General features: G+C 37.5%; 1 protein-coding gene across 4 annotated transcripts in view; it reads left to right on the forward strand.

Annotated features, from left to right (window-relative positions):
- zc3h13 (zinc finger CCCH-type containing 13) overlaps positions 1-17819 on the forward strand; it is a 121260-nt gene continuing 103441 nt past the window's right edge. For 2 of the 4 annotated variants that reach the window (XM_039745260.1, XM_039745263.1), the window contains exons 1-3: positions 46-132; positions 5367-5504; positions 6050-6159. In XM_039745260.1, coding sequence (XP_039601194.1) covers positions 5388-5504; positions 6050-6159 — 227 coding nt within the window. In that variant the 5' untranslated portion in view covers positions 46-132; positions 5367-5387. Of the gene's footprint in view, positions 133-176; positions 346-5366; positions 5505-6049; positions 6160-17819 lie in introns of those variants that run through there. The other 2 variants (XM_039745261.1, XM_039745262.1) reach the window with 2 other exon arrangements.

A 17819-nucleotide genomic window follows, 5' to 3' on the forward strand; every position in this document is an offset into this window, starting at 1 on the left:
GGCTTGTCTTCCCTCTGTAGAACGTCGGGCCCCACAATCCACCGCGGTGTTGGTGAGAAACCAGCTGCCGATGGGACACCCGACAGGTGGAAGTTCATTCTGTGTTTGTATTGATATATGTCTTATGTGCAGGTACTTTTTCAAGTTTTAAACAGTAGGCAGCCTTCGATTGATTACAGACGTTATGGTATTCCACTCATTTTAGAAAAATGACATGCGTTTCCTGTTAACGCTAGGTACGAGTAAATAGGCCGTATTGGAATCCTCGACCACTAGTAGCGAAGTAGCCGACGCAGCGGAGAGGGGCGACCGTGTTTGTTGTACGCAGGCGCCGCGTACCATGTGGTAGGGAAATTGTTTTCTTATCACTACTTTTAAAGAGTATTGTTTTTTCGATCGAGCAGTCTTGTGAATACTGCCTCTTGGTTTTTTTTAAGATAATATATTTGACCGTGAACGACATAAGCCTTTCAGTTCATGAAATACTTTGAGTGAGCTTTGCAAAATTCTCATTTAACATAAACACGACGTGTTGGTATACGCTGTAGTGTCTAGAGTTAATTAGATAGCGTTTTAGGAAACCTTTATGCATTATAGGAAAGTGGTAGGATAGGTAATGTCGGGGTTGCCAAATCGATCAGTTGCTCCCCATTATTCATGTAATACGCTCTGTGGGGAAAAACCATCAGTGGATAATATTTTGCTTTAATCTGTTTAGTTGGAGTGTTTGTTCATGCTTTGTTTCGTAAAGGTAATTTGACGTTACGTTTAGTTTTGTAAGAACTTCAATAGGTAATGCCATCTAGTATAGGGGAGTCGATTTACTTTTCCTTGATTTTTAAGCTGTACTTTCAGACAGCACATACATGTGTAAATGCATCCTCGACAGAAGAGTCTACGAATAATTGTGTAAGCATTGGAAGACACTGCTACGGACTATATGTAGGGGGTCCTGGTCTGGTGACGGTGAAGGTTAAACGTTCTTGTATTTTTCACGGACTTTCATGTTCGAGTAATTGATCTGTTAGGCGGTTGAATAACGAATACTGTATGTCTTTGAGTAACATCCCATCTAGGATTCACTTCTGGTCTGTGACTTATTCGTTGAATGCCTTGTTCCCTTTTTAATGCGTGTGTATATATACTGCTGAAAAAATTAACGGAACATCACATATTTGATCTTGAACAAATTATTCAAGTGTGGAAAATCTTTACTGAGCAATACTGTGTAATTCGTTGAGAACAACGTGATGTAACAACGGTCAATGGAGATCAAAATCACCAATCCGATTCAACATCACACTGAAAATAAAAGTCAAAAATTGAAATCACAGGCTGATACAGCTTGTGTGAATATCAGTACAGGAACTCCTAACGTGACTCAGTACTGTGTATGGCCCCCACTTGCCTGTATGCACTTATGACAACATGCTCTTGATGATACAGAGGATGGTGTCCTGGGGATCTCCTCCCAGACTTGTGGCACTTCTTGGGAGTGTCTGATGTACAGATGCATAACGTCCCAGAGGTTATCAATTGGATTCAGGTCTGGGGAATGTGCAGGCCAGTCAGTGGCATCAGTGTCTCTGTCATTTAGGAACTGCCTACACACTCTGGCCACATGAAGTTGGTTATTGTCCCACACCAGGAGCAACCCTGGGCCCATTGCACCAGCGTAAGGCCTGATAGTGGTTCTGACGATTTCATCCTGGTACTTAACAGTTGTCAGGATACCGTTGCCTAGCATATGGAGATCTGTGTGACCCTCCAAGGATATGTCTCCCCAAATCATCACTGACCCCCATCGCCAAACTGATCATGCTGGATGATGTTGCAGGCTGCAAAACATTCACCACATCATCTCCAGAAACTCTTACGTTTGTCACATGTGCTCAGTGTTAATCTACTCTCTTGTGAAGAGAACAGGACTCCAATGGCGGAGCTGCTAATTGTGGTATTCACTGGTGATGGGCTGTGAGATCAGGTCCCATTAGAAGACATCAGGCCCTCTTGCCATCTTCATGAAGTCTGTTTTTGATGGTTTAGTCAGAAACATGCATACCAGTAGCCAGCTGGAGGTCATTTTGTAGTGCTCTGGCAGGGCTCCTCCTGTTCCTCCTCGCACAAAGGAGCAGATACCAGTCCTGCTTCTGGCTTGATGTCCTTTTAAGGCCCTGTCTAGCTCTCCTTGTGTATCAGCCCCATCTCCTGGTGTCTCCTTCATGCTCTCGAGATTGTGCTGGGAGACAGCATGCCTTCTTGTGACAGCACAAATGAAGTGTCATCCTGGAAGAGCTGGACTACTTGTGCAACCTGAATTGACTGCAGGCACTGCCTCATGCTACCAGTAGTAACAAGGACACTAGCAAAATGCAGAATTAGAGAAGAATCACTCAGGAAGTATAAGGAGAGCTCAATTGCCTGTTTCCACCACCTGCAAAATCATTCCCTTTTTTTGGGGGTTACTTGCTGTTTCTTCTCTAGTGCACCTGTTGTCACTTTCATTTGCATCAGAGCAGGTGAAGTTAATTCATAATTGCTTATGCTTCCTAACTGGACAGATTGATATCCTTGAAGCTTAACTTGGTGTTAATGACTGTGATGATTAAGTGTTCCCTTAATTTTGTTTGAGCAGTGTAATATCTAAAGTAGATTAAGAAAATGTATTGTATAAGCATACTTGTACAATATGCAGTCTATCACCTTTTTACCATAAAATAACTTTTTTTAGCATTCAGTAAATTTCTTAAGTGAATAATATAAGGTTTATGTGTTTTCAAGTAATGCAAATTATAAATCTATTATTAATTTTACTTGATCATAATTTTCTTGTACTGATCTTGATTTTCAGTGATCCAAGAGTTTCATATCTTATAATTTTGCTCTTCCATAAAAATCCCCAAAACAACATCCTTCAACATTTTAAACATTTGCCCTTACAAATATGTTCTTTTGTGAAATTTACAAAATGGATCTCATATTACATGTGCAGACACTCCAAAACTTCAATTTAATTTGGCAAAATTTTAAGCATTGGTCTTATTTCTCTGTTTACGGTAGAATATGGTCTTTGCATTTTTTTGTGTGATTTTGAGTAGTGACATATTTAAGCACATATAAAAAATGGGTGACTAGAGGACCTCTTACAAATATAAATAACATATTTCAAATAAAACACAAAATTTCATGAATTATATGCTGGGTATTGAAATATTCATGAATAAATTTTTGTACATACAGACTATTGTTCATGAAGTTTTTGCACTCTATCAGGTTCTAAAGTCTCTTTGTAATTGTGATCATCAACAGTACTGGCTTGAGATCTTCAAAAATACTTGCATCTCTTTGCATAGCTAAAACACTTTTTCCAGTGTGCAATCGTAATAATTGATATTAAAGTCCTTAAAATTGCAAGTATGCACTTGTTTGGATATATTCAAATATGAATTAATACTCGTGACCACTGGTATAGAATATTTTAGTAGGATTAGACTATTATTATGCTGCTTTCGTAATAATATATTTAACAATATAATGGTTTATGTAATTTGATTCTCAGTATATGCTTATTAGCTGTCTCAGAGTGATGCAAATGGTATTTACTGCTGCTTTTCTTTTGGTAAAGGGGCTTAATGGCAGATTTGGTTTTTCTTTCCATTTTAGATGAAAATCTAAATTTAAGTCTGACTTGCATTTTGTGCAGGTATGAACATTTTGAGGTCTTTGTCCCTAAAATGACAATATTTAAGCCAAGATAGTTGCCATTTATTTGCATATGTCCAGTTGTGAATATATGGTCAATGAAAACACAGAACGGGAGAAATTCATGTGCCATTCTTTTTGGATAGTCAAAAATTAGTAAAGTGAGACTCCAAAAAACATCATCTTCAATTAGTCATTACAGATTCACACAGCTGTTAATTCTGTGTGTGCTAGTATGGTCAACAGCATACAGTATCACAAACTCCTTTAAGTAATTTGCAATACTTCATCTTTGCTTCATTTAAATGTGGAACACTGAATATACTGGTTATAGTATAATAATTTGTGGTGAGGATTCAAGAGCAGCAGTGCTTACTGTTTCATGTGATGCTTTATTTAGCTGGGCTGAAATTTTCATGCACATCTTCCAAGTGACTGGACAGAAAACTGAATTGTGAATGACAGGTTCAGCTTTTCCATGTTAGGTGACATTCACCTCCTCAATTCAGCTGTGGAAAGCAGTATACCTACCTTGCTGTTTAGGCTGCTTCTTTCAGGTGACTTTAATAAAGGGTACAAATCGGAGCTGATATTCACAGAGTAGCATATTTGTAAAGGAAAGGTCTTATCTTCCTTACTGAATAGTAATGATAACAACAGAAGCTATGCAATGTGAAATGAGAGTTGACTGGTCTTAAAAATAATATATTTGGAAAACTGAAATATCCTAAAATATCACGACAGTATCAGAACTATGGCATAACTAAGTGGAGAGATTTAAAGCTTTTCTTTAAATTTAGGATTATGTATTGGAGTATGTTTTTGATTATGTTCAATATTTGAATATAAGCATAACAGCCATACTTTGCCTTGGGCAAGCAATCTCATGTCATAGTGAAAAAGATACACTGATGATACTGGTATAGCATAATGAGAAAATTCAGATTAGCATGGTGAAATAGAGTTTACGTCTTCATTTAATTAATGCTCTGAGAGACTTCAGCCCTATTTGAACAGGATTAGTAGGGTGAATGTTTACGGTGGGCATGTACACACCAATACTTATAAGTATTTCCCCATTCTTGCCTTATGACTATACTTTATGCATATTGGTGTATAACATATGTCAAACCACATTAACAATCTTCATTGACAACTCCAAGGGGATAATACTCCATATTTTAATATAAATTGTGCATATTAGCACACAGAACAAGATGTACCAACAGCCCACCCCCACCACTTCAGGTACTAGGTGAAATAATTATTGCTGGAGGACCTGACCTGTTGATTCACATGGGATCAGTTTAATCTGGGGCTACTTGTTATCTTTACCGAGATGTAAACATGCAGTCTGTAAAAAGGTATGGACATGACCAGTTTGAACAGGACTAAAAGTTACTGAGATCCTCTAGTAATAAATACTTTTTCCCACCTCCTGGTGTAACACTAATCTTGTTTTAACAGCGCTGAAGACTGCAGCTTCCTTCAAAATGTAAACTAAATCTACCAAAATACAGAAAATATCATCAGTTAGGTTATGTTATTTATCTACACTTACTTTGTAACAAAGTTAATTAAGAAAGGTTTGTTATTGTTGTATTGTTATGTTGATTTGTGTTTATGAAATGTGTGTGTATATATTTTTTTCTTTTTTCTTGCAGTTTAAAATCTAGTTATACAGAATGTCCAAAATTAGAAGAAAAGTAACAGTGGAAAATTCGAAGACTATATCGGATAGTACGTCCCGCAGGCCTAGTGTGTTTGAAAGACTTGGACCAAGCACAGGGAGTAATGCAGAGGTAAGAGGGAAAAAATATTTGGTGAAACATCAAAGTCATCATTTTATTCAGCTTAATGTACCATCTTAATATGTATCATATTTTTGATAATTTCAGTGGTATTTTAAATATTTAATTTAGTATAATCTATTCCGTATATAACATGATATATTCTTTTTAGATAAATAACTTAGAAGCAGGCATTCAATTTGCATGGAAACTAGAGTATGGAACAAGTATGATATGTAGGAGAATTGGTAAATTCAAGTTAAGCCACACCAAAACGAAGATGTTGTCTAAAATTACGAGCTGAGGAAGGTTAAAACCCAAATTGCTAGTATGGAAACAACAACCTAGAATTTAAAATAAAAAATACTGACAAGTAAATATTTTTAGGGTGCAATTTAGTATGTTAACTTGCAAGTGTCTTTTATAATAGGTTTTAAAACAAGTTAAAAAGGTCTTTTAGGAACAAACCAAAAATTCCCTGGGTGTATTATTTGAATTTTTATGCAAGTTATGCTCTAATTGTATTCATTTTAACTTTTTTTTTTTTTTTTTGTAAGACCCAATGTAGAAATTGGCTAAAGACTGGTAATTGTGTTTATGGAAATACCTGTCGGTTTACGCATGGGCCACAGCCACGTGTAAAAGCTTACAGTGGCTCATACAGAAGGTGAGTTTGTGATTATTTTTATGAGTTAAAATTTTTAATCAATTTCATTTTTGTTTTTTTCTTATGTTCCTCTGTTTAAGATGCAGTATTTTTGCTATTTGGAACAATACTTTTTATTGTAGTCAAATTATTAAAAAATGGTAAGGTTTGAATTTCACTATTAAAATTAAGTATATATTCAAACAATAGTTTTAAAAGTCCTTTTAACAAGTAGTATAGAGCAAAACTCTAAAGCAAAACACAATAGCTATAAATGGTACATCGAGAAGGATGTACTTTTCAGTGTAGGATATCAGCTGGGTGCTACAGACAAGAGCAGGTAGTCAAAGAATAACATATTATTGTGGAATACCAGCATGCCTCACCTTAGCTAAGGTGCTTTAATTGGAGAACTGTCTTTTGGATCTTTCCCTAGAGTTAGATGCCATCTTGGTCTGCTTCTTGCTGTTTTAGTAGTTCTATGCGCTATCCTTTGTGGTTCTTTTTTTCAACATCATGTTGTTGTCTGAACACACTTTTAATTTCTCCTTGTTCTTTTTTTGTATAGTTTTATTGGTTATCAGAGTGGGGGCCATGGCCCAATCTTCTTTACTCTCACAAATGATACTCCACTTTCAATAAACTTCAGCTCACATATTAAAATCCCCAATTGGAATATTAGGGGGAAGGATGAGAGTTGAGAAATCTCTTACAAGACACAGCTGAAAGTGAATTCAGTAACAATTTAACATCCAAAAAAAAGGTGGTACATCAAAATATTCATATGCCTGGAGGTTGTATGCCAAGAAAAAAATTTGAAATCCCCTTGCCTATTGATATTATGTGACATTTAATCGCATACTGTTAGTGTTGATAGTCTCTTGTAGATACGCTTTTGCTTTGAGTAATATAGATTATACAAAATAATGCTGTGTAACTGCTATTAGCAGTAACCGAGATACAAGAACATGCTCAACTTTGCAGCATTGCCTTTATTTTAGTTGTTGTCACTGACCAGATCATGTAAAAGTTTGGGGGGCCTTGACTGAAAGTTTGTGAATCCCTGATTTAAGCTACAGTCATGGCCGAAATTATCGGCACCCATGGGATTTTCCCAGAAAATGCACCATTTCTCCCAGAAAATTGTTGCAATTACGAATGTTTTGGTATACACATTTATTTCCTTTATGTGCTTTGGAACAACACAAAAAACAGAGAAAAAAACCCAAATCTGACATCATGTCTCACAAAACTCAAAAACTGGGCTGAACAAAATTATCAGCACCGTCAACTTAATATTTGGTTACACGCCCTTTGGAAAAAATAACTGAAATCCAGTGCTTCTTATAACCATCAACAAGCTTGTTACACCTCTCAACTAGAATATCCGACCACGCTTCTTTTGCAAACTGCTCAAGGTCTCTCAGATTTGAAGAGCGCCTTCTCCCAACAGCAATTTTGAGATCTCTCCATAAGTGTTCAATCGGATTTAGATCTGGACTCATTGCTGGCCACTTCAGAACTCTCCAGCGCTTTGTCTTCAACCATTCCTGGGTGCTTTTAGAGGTATGTTTGGAATTATTGTCCTGCTGGGACACCCATGACCTCTGATGCAGACCCAGCTTTCTGACACTGGGCCCTATATTGCGCCCCAATATCTTTTGGTAGTCTTCAGATTTCATGATGCCTTGCATACAGTCAAGGCATCCAGTGCCAGAGGCAGCAAAACATCTTGGAACCTCCACCATGTTTGACTGTAGGTACTATGTTCTTTTCTTCGTAGGCCTCATTTCGTTTTCTGTAAACAGTAGAATGATGAGCTTTACCAAAAAGCTCTACCTTGGTCTCGTCTGTCCACAAGACGTTCACCCAGAAGGATTTTGGCTTCCTCAAGTACACTTCGGCAAACTCCAGTCTGGCTTTTTTATGTTTCTGTGTCAGCAGTGGGGTCCTCCTGGCTCTCCTGCCATAGCGTTTCATTTCGTTCAGATGTCGATAGATAATTTGAGCTGACACTGTTGCACCCTGAGTCTGCAGAACAGCTTGAATATGTTTTGGAGTTGATTAGGGCTGTTTATCCACCATTTGGACTATCCTTCGTTGCAGTCTTTTTTATCAATTTTTGTCTTCCGTCCACGTCCAGAGAGATTAGCTACAGTGCCAGGTGTTGTGAACTTCTTGATTATGCTGAACACAGTGGACAAAGGAACATGAAGATCTCTGGAGATGGACTTGTAGCCTTGAGATTGTTGATATTTGTTCACAATTTTTGTTCTCAAGTCCTCAAATAATTCTCTGCTCTTCTTTCTGTTCTCTATGCTTAGCGTGGCACACTCAGACACACAACAGAAAGGTTGAGTCAGCTTTTCTCCATTTTTTTTTTTTTTTTTTTTGAGAAAAATTACTCAACAAGACGTAGTATTTTATTTAAACAACCATTCAAATTTTTTGTATCATGGAAATATAAATGTATACACAATAGTAAAAACTATTCAATATAACAGATATTCTGTCAATAACTACTATTAATTTTATTTTAATTTATACATTATCAGTTTAACCATAACATGTAAACATTGAACATGCCAAGTAAATATAAAGATGTAATGGGAACAATAAGCTGCTACGTCCCGTCATGTTTAATTTTATGATTTTTTTTTATTTCCACCATCATTATCATAGTTAAATGTAGCTAAATGCAGTTTTAACTAGCAATTTATTACAACAAATATTATATAATTCTAACACTTTTTCTGTGGTTTTTAGGTGACTATAATTCTTTTATTTTAGCTTTTCTCCATTATAACTGGCTTCAGGTGTGATTGTTATATTCCCAGCACCTGGTACTTGCCACAGGTGAGTTCAAACAAACATCATATGCTTGAAATAAAACGATTTACCCACAGTTTTGGAGTTCTGTGTGACATGATGTCAGATTTTGCTTTTTTTCTCTGTTTTGTGTTGTTCCAATGCACATAAAGGAAATAAACATGTGTATACCAAAACATTTGTAATTGCAACAATTGTCCGGGAGAAATGGTGCATTTTCAGGGAAAATTCCAGGGGTGCCGATAATTTTGGCCATGACTGTATTCCATTACCAATGACGTAGAAAGAGACATTTTATGATGATTCCTTTTGATTTAAATTTCTTCCACATGGTTAAAAGGGAAAAATTGTCAATATTTGTAAAATTTGTGCAGGCAAATATAAATATCACAAAAGTACAACATCCTTAGCTTATCACCGAAACATGCATGATGCTGCCGTTAAGAGTTTTTAACAGTAAGCAGCAAAGTCTGAGGCAGACTATAATCCGTGAATGTACAATTTGATATTTGTACATGAATGAAAAAAGTCTAAAGTATTCACTACCACTAAATGGATTGTATCAGAGTGCAGACCTCTAAATAAAGTTGAAGATACACATTACCTTTACGTGGGACAATTGTGTCTTGGTAGTTTAAGCAGCCAAGTAGTTGTACATCAGTCACATTCACGGGACTACTGCACATTGCTGATCTATCTTGGCTAAACTTGTGATTAATTGAATGACATTTTGGTATTCATCGTGATTAAAAATTTTATTTAATACTAGCAGGAGTACCCAACGGGAATGTATAACCAGTGAATTTCCCAAATGAAAGAAACAGAACATAGACATAGAACAAACAGTTTTCTGATTGACATTTTATTGTAAGTTCCTCCACTCCAGATTGAGTCTGCTGTGGCATTTCAGACGCCCTTGAAATAGACTTTGTTGTGGCATCTGAAGTGGACCTTCCAATTCTACGTCTTTTTTTCAGTAGCATGGGTATATTAGCAAAAAGCAGGAGAATTACAATGTGTTACATGGTATTACGTACTGAATAAGCACCATAGTGAGATGAATTTACGTTATTTACAATATGTCGGAAAGCGAACAAATAGCACCAGTTAGTCAGAAAGAGCAACACTGAAATCGTACTGTGAGTTGGAAAGCGAGCAAATAGCACCACAAATGCGGAAAGCCAGTGAGAAAGAGTAGCACTGAAACCGTACTGGGAAAAATGGCGGGAAGGGGTGCTGTCTTTCTAAGTAGTGTCTGTATTGAACCGTGATGCCATCTAATGGACGTTGGAGATGGTAACTACAAAGAGAAGTGACATACAGTTGGTGCTGTGTCTGGGGAAAATGGTGGGGAAAGGATGCTGTGTTTAAGGCGAATCTCTGCTCGAACATGCTTACATATAACGAATGTTGGCAAATCAAATATAGCACTATCAGTGTGTGTGGAAGTGTGACCCGCGGAAACGTGTGTGTGTGTGAGCTGGTCATGCACACTGGGTCATTCATCTTTTACATCAATAAGGCAGTTCCCCTTCACCCGATCAAAGCAGTGGGCCTTCTGATACTTCGACACTTCCGCCCATTCTTGGCAATTTAAGGAAACGTGGGTAAAGAGCAACACACAGAGACCAAAGCTGCCGCTAGATTGTGCCAAGGTGAACGTCTGTTGCAATGTGCGGCCATCTTGTCGATGATAAGTATGGGGATGTGTGCCAAACGTTGTGTCAGTGAAAAGGTGCCCTGCACTTCACCATGAACATTCTTCCCAAAAAACATACCCCATGACCTTCTCCTGGCCACAAAGGAGCCCCATCCCCAGTTTGGTGGCAGATGCACCATTTGTATGGCAGACAAACAAACATACATACACACATCGACTCTTATGGTGTGTGTGTATATATATATATATATATATATATATATATATATATACACACACACACACACTAGCAGAATACCCAGCCGCAGGCCAGATAGTGTGTTAAAGAAGGTATGAAAAAGAAAAGGAAATATTTTAAAAATAACAAGATGATTGTTAATGTAATTGTTTTGTCATTGATATGAGTGTTGCTGTCATATATATATATCTATATCTATATCTATATATATCTATATCTATATCTATATATATCTATATCTATATATATCTATATATATATATATATATATATCTCTACATATATATATATCTCTCTACATATATATATTAGGGGTGGGACTCGATTAAAAAAATTAATCCAATTAATTAGAGGCTGTGTAAGAATTAATCTTGATTAATCGTATGTAATCACACGTAAATTTGCCCCAAATGCAAATGTTTTTTTTTTTAATTTAAAAGGGTTTTAGTGGGCGACAGAATCAAATAATACACATGGACATGAATATTGTAAACTCAAGGTGTTTTAATGTCTGAAAAAAAAAAATGCTTTTAAACTGCATTTGAATTCAAAACAGAAACAAAAATATCATCCCTGGTTAAAATTGGGCAGACTTAAAAATAAAGTGGTAGTTTAAGTACTTTAAGTACATTTTTCAGAATGGTATTGTTTTTAAATAATAATAACCAAAATTTCAACATAAAGTGCAGTTTTTCTTCTTAAAAAAATAAGTCAGAAACATAAAAGGTAATTTGACCAACTTAATCTTTAAACTCTGAGTAACCTACAATTATTTTGTACATTAGGCTAAAACAGTGTGATCATTGAACATTTTGTAATTAGATGTAATTAGAATTACTAACGGTCACGGAAGTCCAATGATCCCCAGTAAGAGCCACAAAGTCCGCTTTCTGTAATGCATCTAATTTTGCTTGCTTTTCAGTGTGCACAAAACCATGCTTTTTTTCAAGGCTTCGCTTAGGTAGTCTTTTGAAATGAAATTTTGCTCCGATCAGTCATAGGAACACGCCTTATTCTGACTCTTAAATTTTTTTGTAGCTGTGATGTGTGCATATTTGTATTTGTAGGATGTGTTGTGTTCAAGTTACATTCCGTGTTTGTCAATTGTTGTAAAGATAAGAGGTTTCATTCATCGATCCGTTTCTTACTGCATCAATAAACAGCTCGTCTTCCTCTGTATCTGAGATGTGACACACTGCATGCGTTTTTTTTTTTTACACTGTCTTCCTTTAGCGGGACATTTACTTTTTCGACCGTGTGCTTTGTTTCCGCAGTAGCTGCACTTATGAATATGCTTGTATGTATCAGACGCTTCATATTTTTTTGCTGCCTTCTCAGTTGTGTAATTCCGTTTTTGTTCAGAACTCTTTGGAACTGTTGCTTTTTGTCTGTGCACTGCGTCAGTTCTCGTGAGTCGCTTGGTGTTCTTGCATCGAAGGTTCCCAGCTGTGCTGGTGCCATGTCGTGTGATGTCCATGGCTGTATGTAATGTTAGTTAAGACCTGGCACTTAAAAGTTTCTCGCAGTTTCGCTGAGTTTGTGCCAAACACCACCCTGACCATCTCATCTTCCTCTGCATAAGCACAGTCCTTCACCCGTGAATATTTAGCGGCAGTGTTTCTATTGGATTGCGCTGACGGACTGACCTTATATGGGCAGGCACTAAATTACAAGCGCCAGCGCTAGCCTGTCTATGAACTTAATTTAAACTTTAGTTTTACAAGCGTTCTTTGTTTCCGAAGTATCAGAACTCATGAATATGGTTGTAAATGTCATCCTCGCTTCTTATTGTTTCGCTGCCTTCTCAATTATATAATGCATGTTTTCTTCAGCGCTTTTTTGAGCTCGTCCTGGTTTTCTACGTACTGTGTTGATAGTCAGTTCACGTGATTACGTGGGAGGCGTGATGATGTCACATGAAACTCCGCCCCCCACGGCCATCCAGCTCAACTCCATTACAGTATATAGAGAAAAATAGCTTCCAGTTATGACCATTATGCGTAGAATTTCGAAATAAAACCGGCCCAACTTTTGTAAGTAAGCTGTAAGGAATGAGCCTACCAAATTTCAGCCTTCTACCTACACGGGAACTTGGAGAATTAGTGATGAGTGAGTGAGTCAATCAGTCAGTGAGTGAGTCAGTGAGGGCTTTGCCTTTTATTAGTATAGATATAGATAGATATATATATATAATATAGATAGAGATAGATATACAGTACATACAAACCGGATTCCAAAAAAGTTGGGACACTATACAAATCGTGAATAAAAACTGAATGCAATGATGTGGAGGTGCCAACTTCTAATATTTTATTCAGAATAGAACATAAATCACGGAACAAAAGTTTAAACTGAGAAAATGTATCATTTTAAGGGAAAAATATGTTGATTCAGAATTTCATGGTGTCAACAAATCCCAAAAAGTTGGGACAAGGCCATTTTCACCACTGTGTTGCATCTCCCCTTCTTACAACACTCAACAGACGTCTGGGGACCGAGGAGACCAGTTTCTCAAGTTTAGAAATAGGAATGCTCTCCCATTCTTGTCTAATACAGGCCTCTAACTGTTCAATTGTCTTGGGCCTTCTTTGTCGCACCTTCTTCTTTATGATGCCAAATGTTCTCTATAGGTGAAAGATCTGGACTGCAGACTGGCCATTTCAGTACCGGATCCTTCTCCTTCGCAGCCATGATGTTGTGATTGATGCAGAATGTGGTCTGGCATTATCTTGTTGAAAAATGCAGGGTCTTCCCTGAAAGAGATGACGTCTGGATGGGAGCATATGTTGTTCTAGAACCTGAATATATTTTTCTGCATTGATGGTGCCTTTCCAGACATGCAAGCTGCCCATGCCACACGCACTCATGCAACCCCATACCATCAGAGATGCAGGCTTCTGAACTGAGCGTTGATAACAACTTGGGTTGTCCTTGTCCTCTTTGGTCCGGATGACATGGCGTCCCAGATTTCCAAAAGAACTTCGAATCGTGACTGTCTGACCACAGAACAGTCTTCCATTTTGCCACACTCCATTTTAAATGATCCCTGGCCCAGTGACAACGCCTGAGCTTGTGGATCTTGCTTAGAAATGGCTTCTTCTTTGCACTGTAGAGTTTCAGCTGGCAGCGGCGGATGGCACGGTGGATTGTGTTCACTGACAATGGTTTCTGGAAGTATTCCTGAGCCCATTCTGTGATTTCCTTTACAGTAGCATTCCTGTTTGTGGTGCAGTGTCGTTTAAGGGCCGGAGATCACGGGCATCCAGTATGGTTTTACGGCCTTGACCCTTATGCACAGAGATTGTTCCAGATTCTCGGAATCTTCGGATGATGTTATGCACAGTTGATGATGATAGATGCAAAGTCTTTGCTTTTTTTCAGCTGGGTAACACCTTTCTGATATTGCTCCACTATCTTTCTGCAGCATTTTGGGAATTGGTGATCCTCTACCCATCTTGGCTTCTGAGAGACACTGCCACTCTGAGAAGCTCTTTTATACCCAATCATGTTGCCAATTGACCTAATTAGTGTTTATTGGTCTTCCAGCTCTTCGTTATGCTCAAATTTACTTTTTCCAGCCTCTTATTGCTACTTGTCGCAACTTTTTTGGGATTTGTTGACACCGTGAAATTTTGAATCAACATATTTTTCCTTTAAAATGATACATTTACTCTACTCATCTACGTTCTATTACAAATAAAATATTGACATTTGCCATCTCCACATCATTGCATTCAGTTTTTATTCACAATTTGTTTAGTGTCCCAACTTTTTTGGAATCCGGTTTGTGTGTGTGTGTGTATATATATATATACACTAATAAAAGGCAAAGCCCTCACTCACTCATCACTAATTCTCCAACTTCCCGTGTGGGTGGAAGGCTGAAATTTGGCAGGTTCATTCCTTACAGCTTCCTTACAAAAGTTGGGCAGGTTTTATATCGAAATTCTACGCGTAATGGTCATAACTGGAAGCAGTTTTCTCCATTTACTGTAATGGAGATGAGCTTCAACGCGGCGAGGAGTTTAGTGTGACATCATCACGCCTCCCGTAATCCGCAGTACATAGAAAACCAGGAAGACCTCAAAAAAGCGCTGAAGAAAACATGCATTATATAATTGAGAAGGCAGCGAAACAATAAGAAGCGGCGGTGACATATACAACCATATTCATGAGTTCTGCTACTTGGAAACAAAGCCGATGTAAACCTACACTTTAAATTAAGTTCATAGACAGGCTGCGCTGGCGTTTGTAATTTAGTGCCTGCCCATATAAGGCCGTCCGTCAGCGGCAATCCAATAGCAAACTGCCACTAAATATTCACGGGTGAAGGACTGTGCTTATGGAGAGGAAGATGAGATGGTCAGGGTGGTGTTTGACACAAACTCAGCGAAACTGCGAGAGAAAGTTTTAAGTGCCAGGACTAAGGTAACATTAAATACAGCCATGGACATAGCACGAGATGGCACCAGCACAGCTGGGAACCTTGATGCATGTACACGGTGGCTCCGTGAACTGGCGCAGTGCACAGATAAAAGCAACAGTTCCAAAGAGCTGAACAAAACCGAATTACACAATTGAAAAGGCAGCAAAAAATATGAAGCGTCTGATACATACAAGCATATTCATAAATGCAGCTACTGCGGCAACAAAGCACCGTTGGAAAAAGTCAATGTCCGCTAAAGGAAGACAGTGTAAAAAACCCGTGCATGCAGTGTGTCAGGTCTCAGATAAAGAAGAAGGCGAGCTGTTTATTGATGCAGTAAGAAGCGAATCGATGAATGAAACCTGTCATCTTTACAGCGATTGACAAACACGGAATGTAACTTGAACACAACACATCCTACAAATACGAACCTGATTGAAAGAAATAATGATAATCAAATCCTTGATGACAGCAACACTCAGTAACACTCACAAAACAAATACTGTATATTGACAGTCATGTTACGTTATTTTAAAATGTTCCCTTTTCTTTTCTAGCTTTTTAACACACTACTTCTCGCTGCGATAGCGGGTATATATATATGTATATATATATATCCCGATCTACATACTGGAATAATGGATACTTTATTAGCCATCTATGATTGTTTTGGTAAAGCCATACTCAGTGTATTCATTAGATGAGCGGTAAAAAGTAAGAAGCGAGGGAGGATGACTTATTGAGGCATGCAGGCTGTAGTGCTTGCGTCAACTCTATCTGAATTGCGATCACATTTGAAAAAATATATCTTTTCAAGTTCTATTTAGTCCATATGTGTCAAACTCAAGGGCCGCGGGCCACATCCGGCCAGGCGTGTAATTATATCCGGCCCATGAGATCATTTTATATACTGTATTATTGTTATTAATGGCCCGGGTATATGAAGCGCTGGTAACACAATAAACTACAGATCCCATAATGCAGCGCTTCAGCTGCCTTGCGAACACTTACGCGTTAATCAAGTCTAGCTTATGATGCTGCAAGTTATTGCGAAGCTAGCTCACCACGATGCTGAAGAGAAAAGTTGATTCTGAAAATAGAGCCTTTAAAACCGATGTGAGGCTGAGTATATGTTTACTGAACCCGTGTGTCTCATTTGTGGAGCTAATGTGGCTGTAATTACAGAATTTAATCTAAGACGGCACTATGAGACAAAACATCAGGGTAACCTGAATGCAATGCAGAAGATACAGAAAGCAGAAGAATTAAATAAGAATCTGACACTTCAGCGGACGTTTTACCCGTGCACAATCACAAAGTGATTTCAAGTGAAGCTGCTTTTATGGGAGACACAAATGCACCAGTGCAATTGCCCCACTTTCCCTGTTGCCAAGTAATGTTAAACCAAGTCGTCACTACGGTGTTCCCAAATCGCACTTTGCTGATAAACTGGCGCACTGAGTTTGCGGCGCTTTGGTGACTTTGAAGAACAAAAAGTCCGTCTACATGCGGCTCGAACCTTGTGCATGTTTGGTAGCACATATCTGTGTGAGAAGCTCTTCTCAGTGATAAAGACTAACAAAACAGCACACAGAGTTAGCCTCACTGATGAGCACCTGCAATCCCTCCTGAGCATCTCCACAACTCAGAACCTCACACCAAACAGAAGCGAACTTGTTGCCAAAAAAAGATGCCAGGCGTCCAGCTCTAAAATGACATATGAGCAAAGACAACTGAATGATTTGATTTGTTATTGCTGAAAGGAACACATTTTATTTATATTTCCAGGTTTTGTTATGCAGCATGTTCATATTTGAATTTGTATAATTTTGACAGGATATATTTTTATGGAGAGCAAAATATTATAAGTTGTTTAAGGTTTGAGTTGATTTATTCGAATAATATTCCTGTCTGTTTTTACCATTCCTACCAAAGATATTTCTGTCGACTAAATAAAAATTCCTTCTACAGTATTTAAAATTTAAATAGAACTTGAACAAATACGATAGTTCATAATATCCACGCAGACTTGCATGTAAGAGCGGGAGTCATCCGTTTTAACAAACAGCGTATTGCACTGATACGAAATAGCTGTGTGTGTATATATGTAGATATGTATGTATATGTTTATATATGTGTGTGTGTGTATGTATATATATATGTATTTATGTGTATATATGTAGATATATATGTATGTATATATGTGTGTGTGTATATTTGTTATTTCTATATGTATAGATATGTATATATATATGTGTGTGTGTGTGTGTAAATATATATATATATCTATATATATATATATATTTATATATATATATGACAACAACTCATCACTCACAACAGTGACAAAACAATTACATTGACAATCATATTACGTTATTTTCAAAATGTTTCCTTTTCTTTTTCATTGCTTCTTTAACACACTACTTCTCATTTCGGAGCTGGATATTTTGCTAGTATATATATAAAGGGTGGGCCGTTTATATGGATACACCTTAATAAAATGGGAATGGTTGGTGATATTAACT

The sequence above is a fragment of the Polypterus senegalus genome, chromosome 2 (assembly GCF_016835505.1).
Source record: "Polypterus senegalus isolate Bchr_013 chromosome 2, ASM1683550v1, whole genome shotgun sequence".
In the NCBI taxonomy this organism is placed as follows: domain Eukaryota; kingdom Metazoa; phylum Chordata; class Cladistia; order Polypteriformes; family Polypteridae; genus Polypterus; species Polypterus senegalus.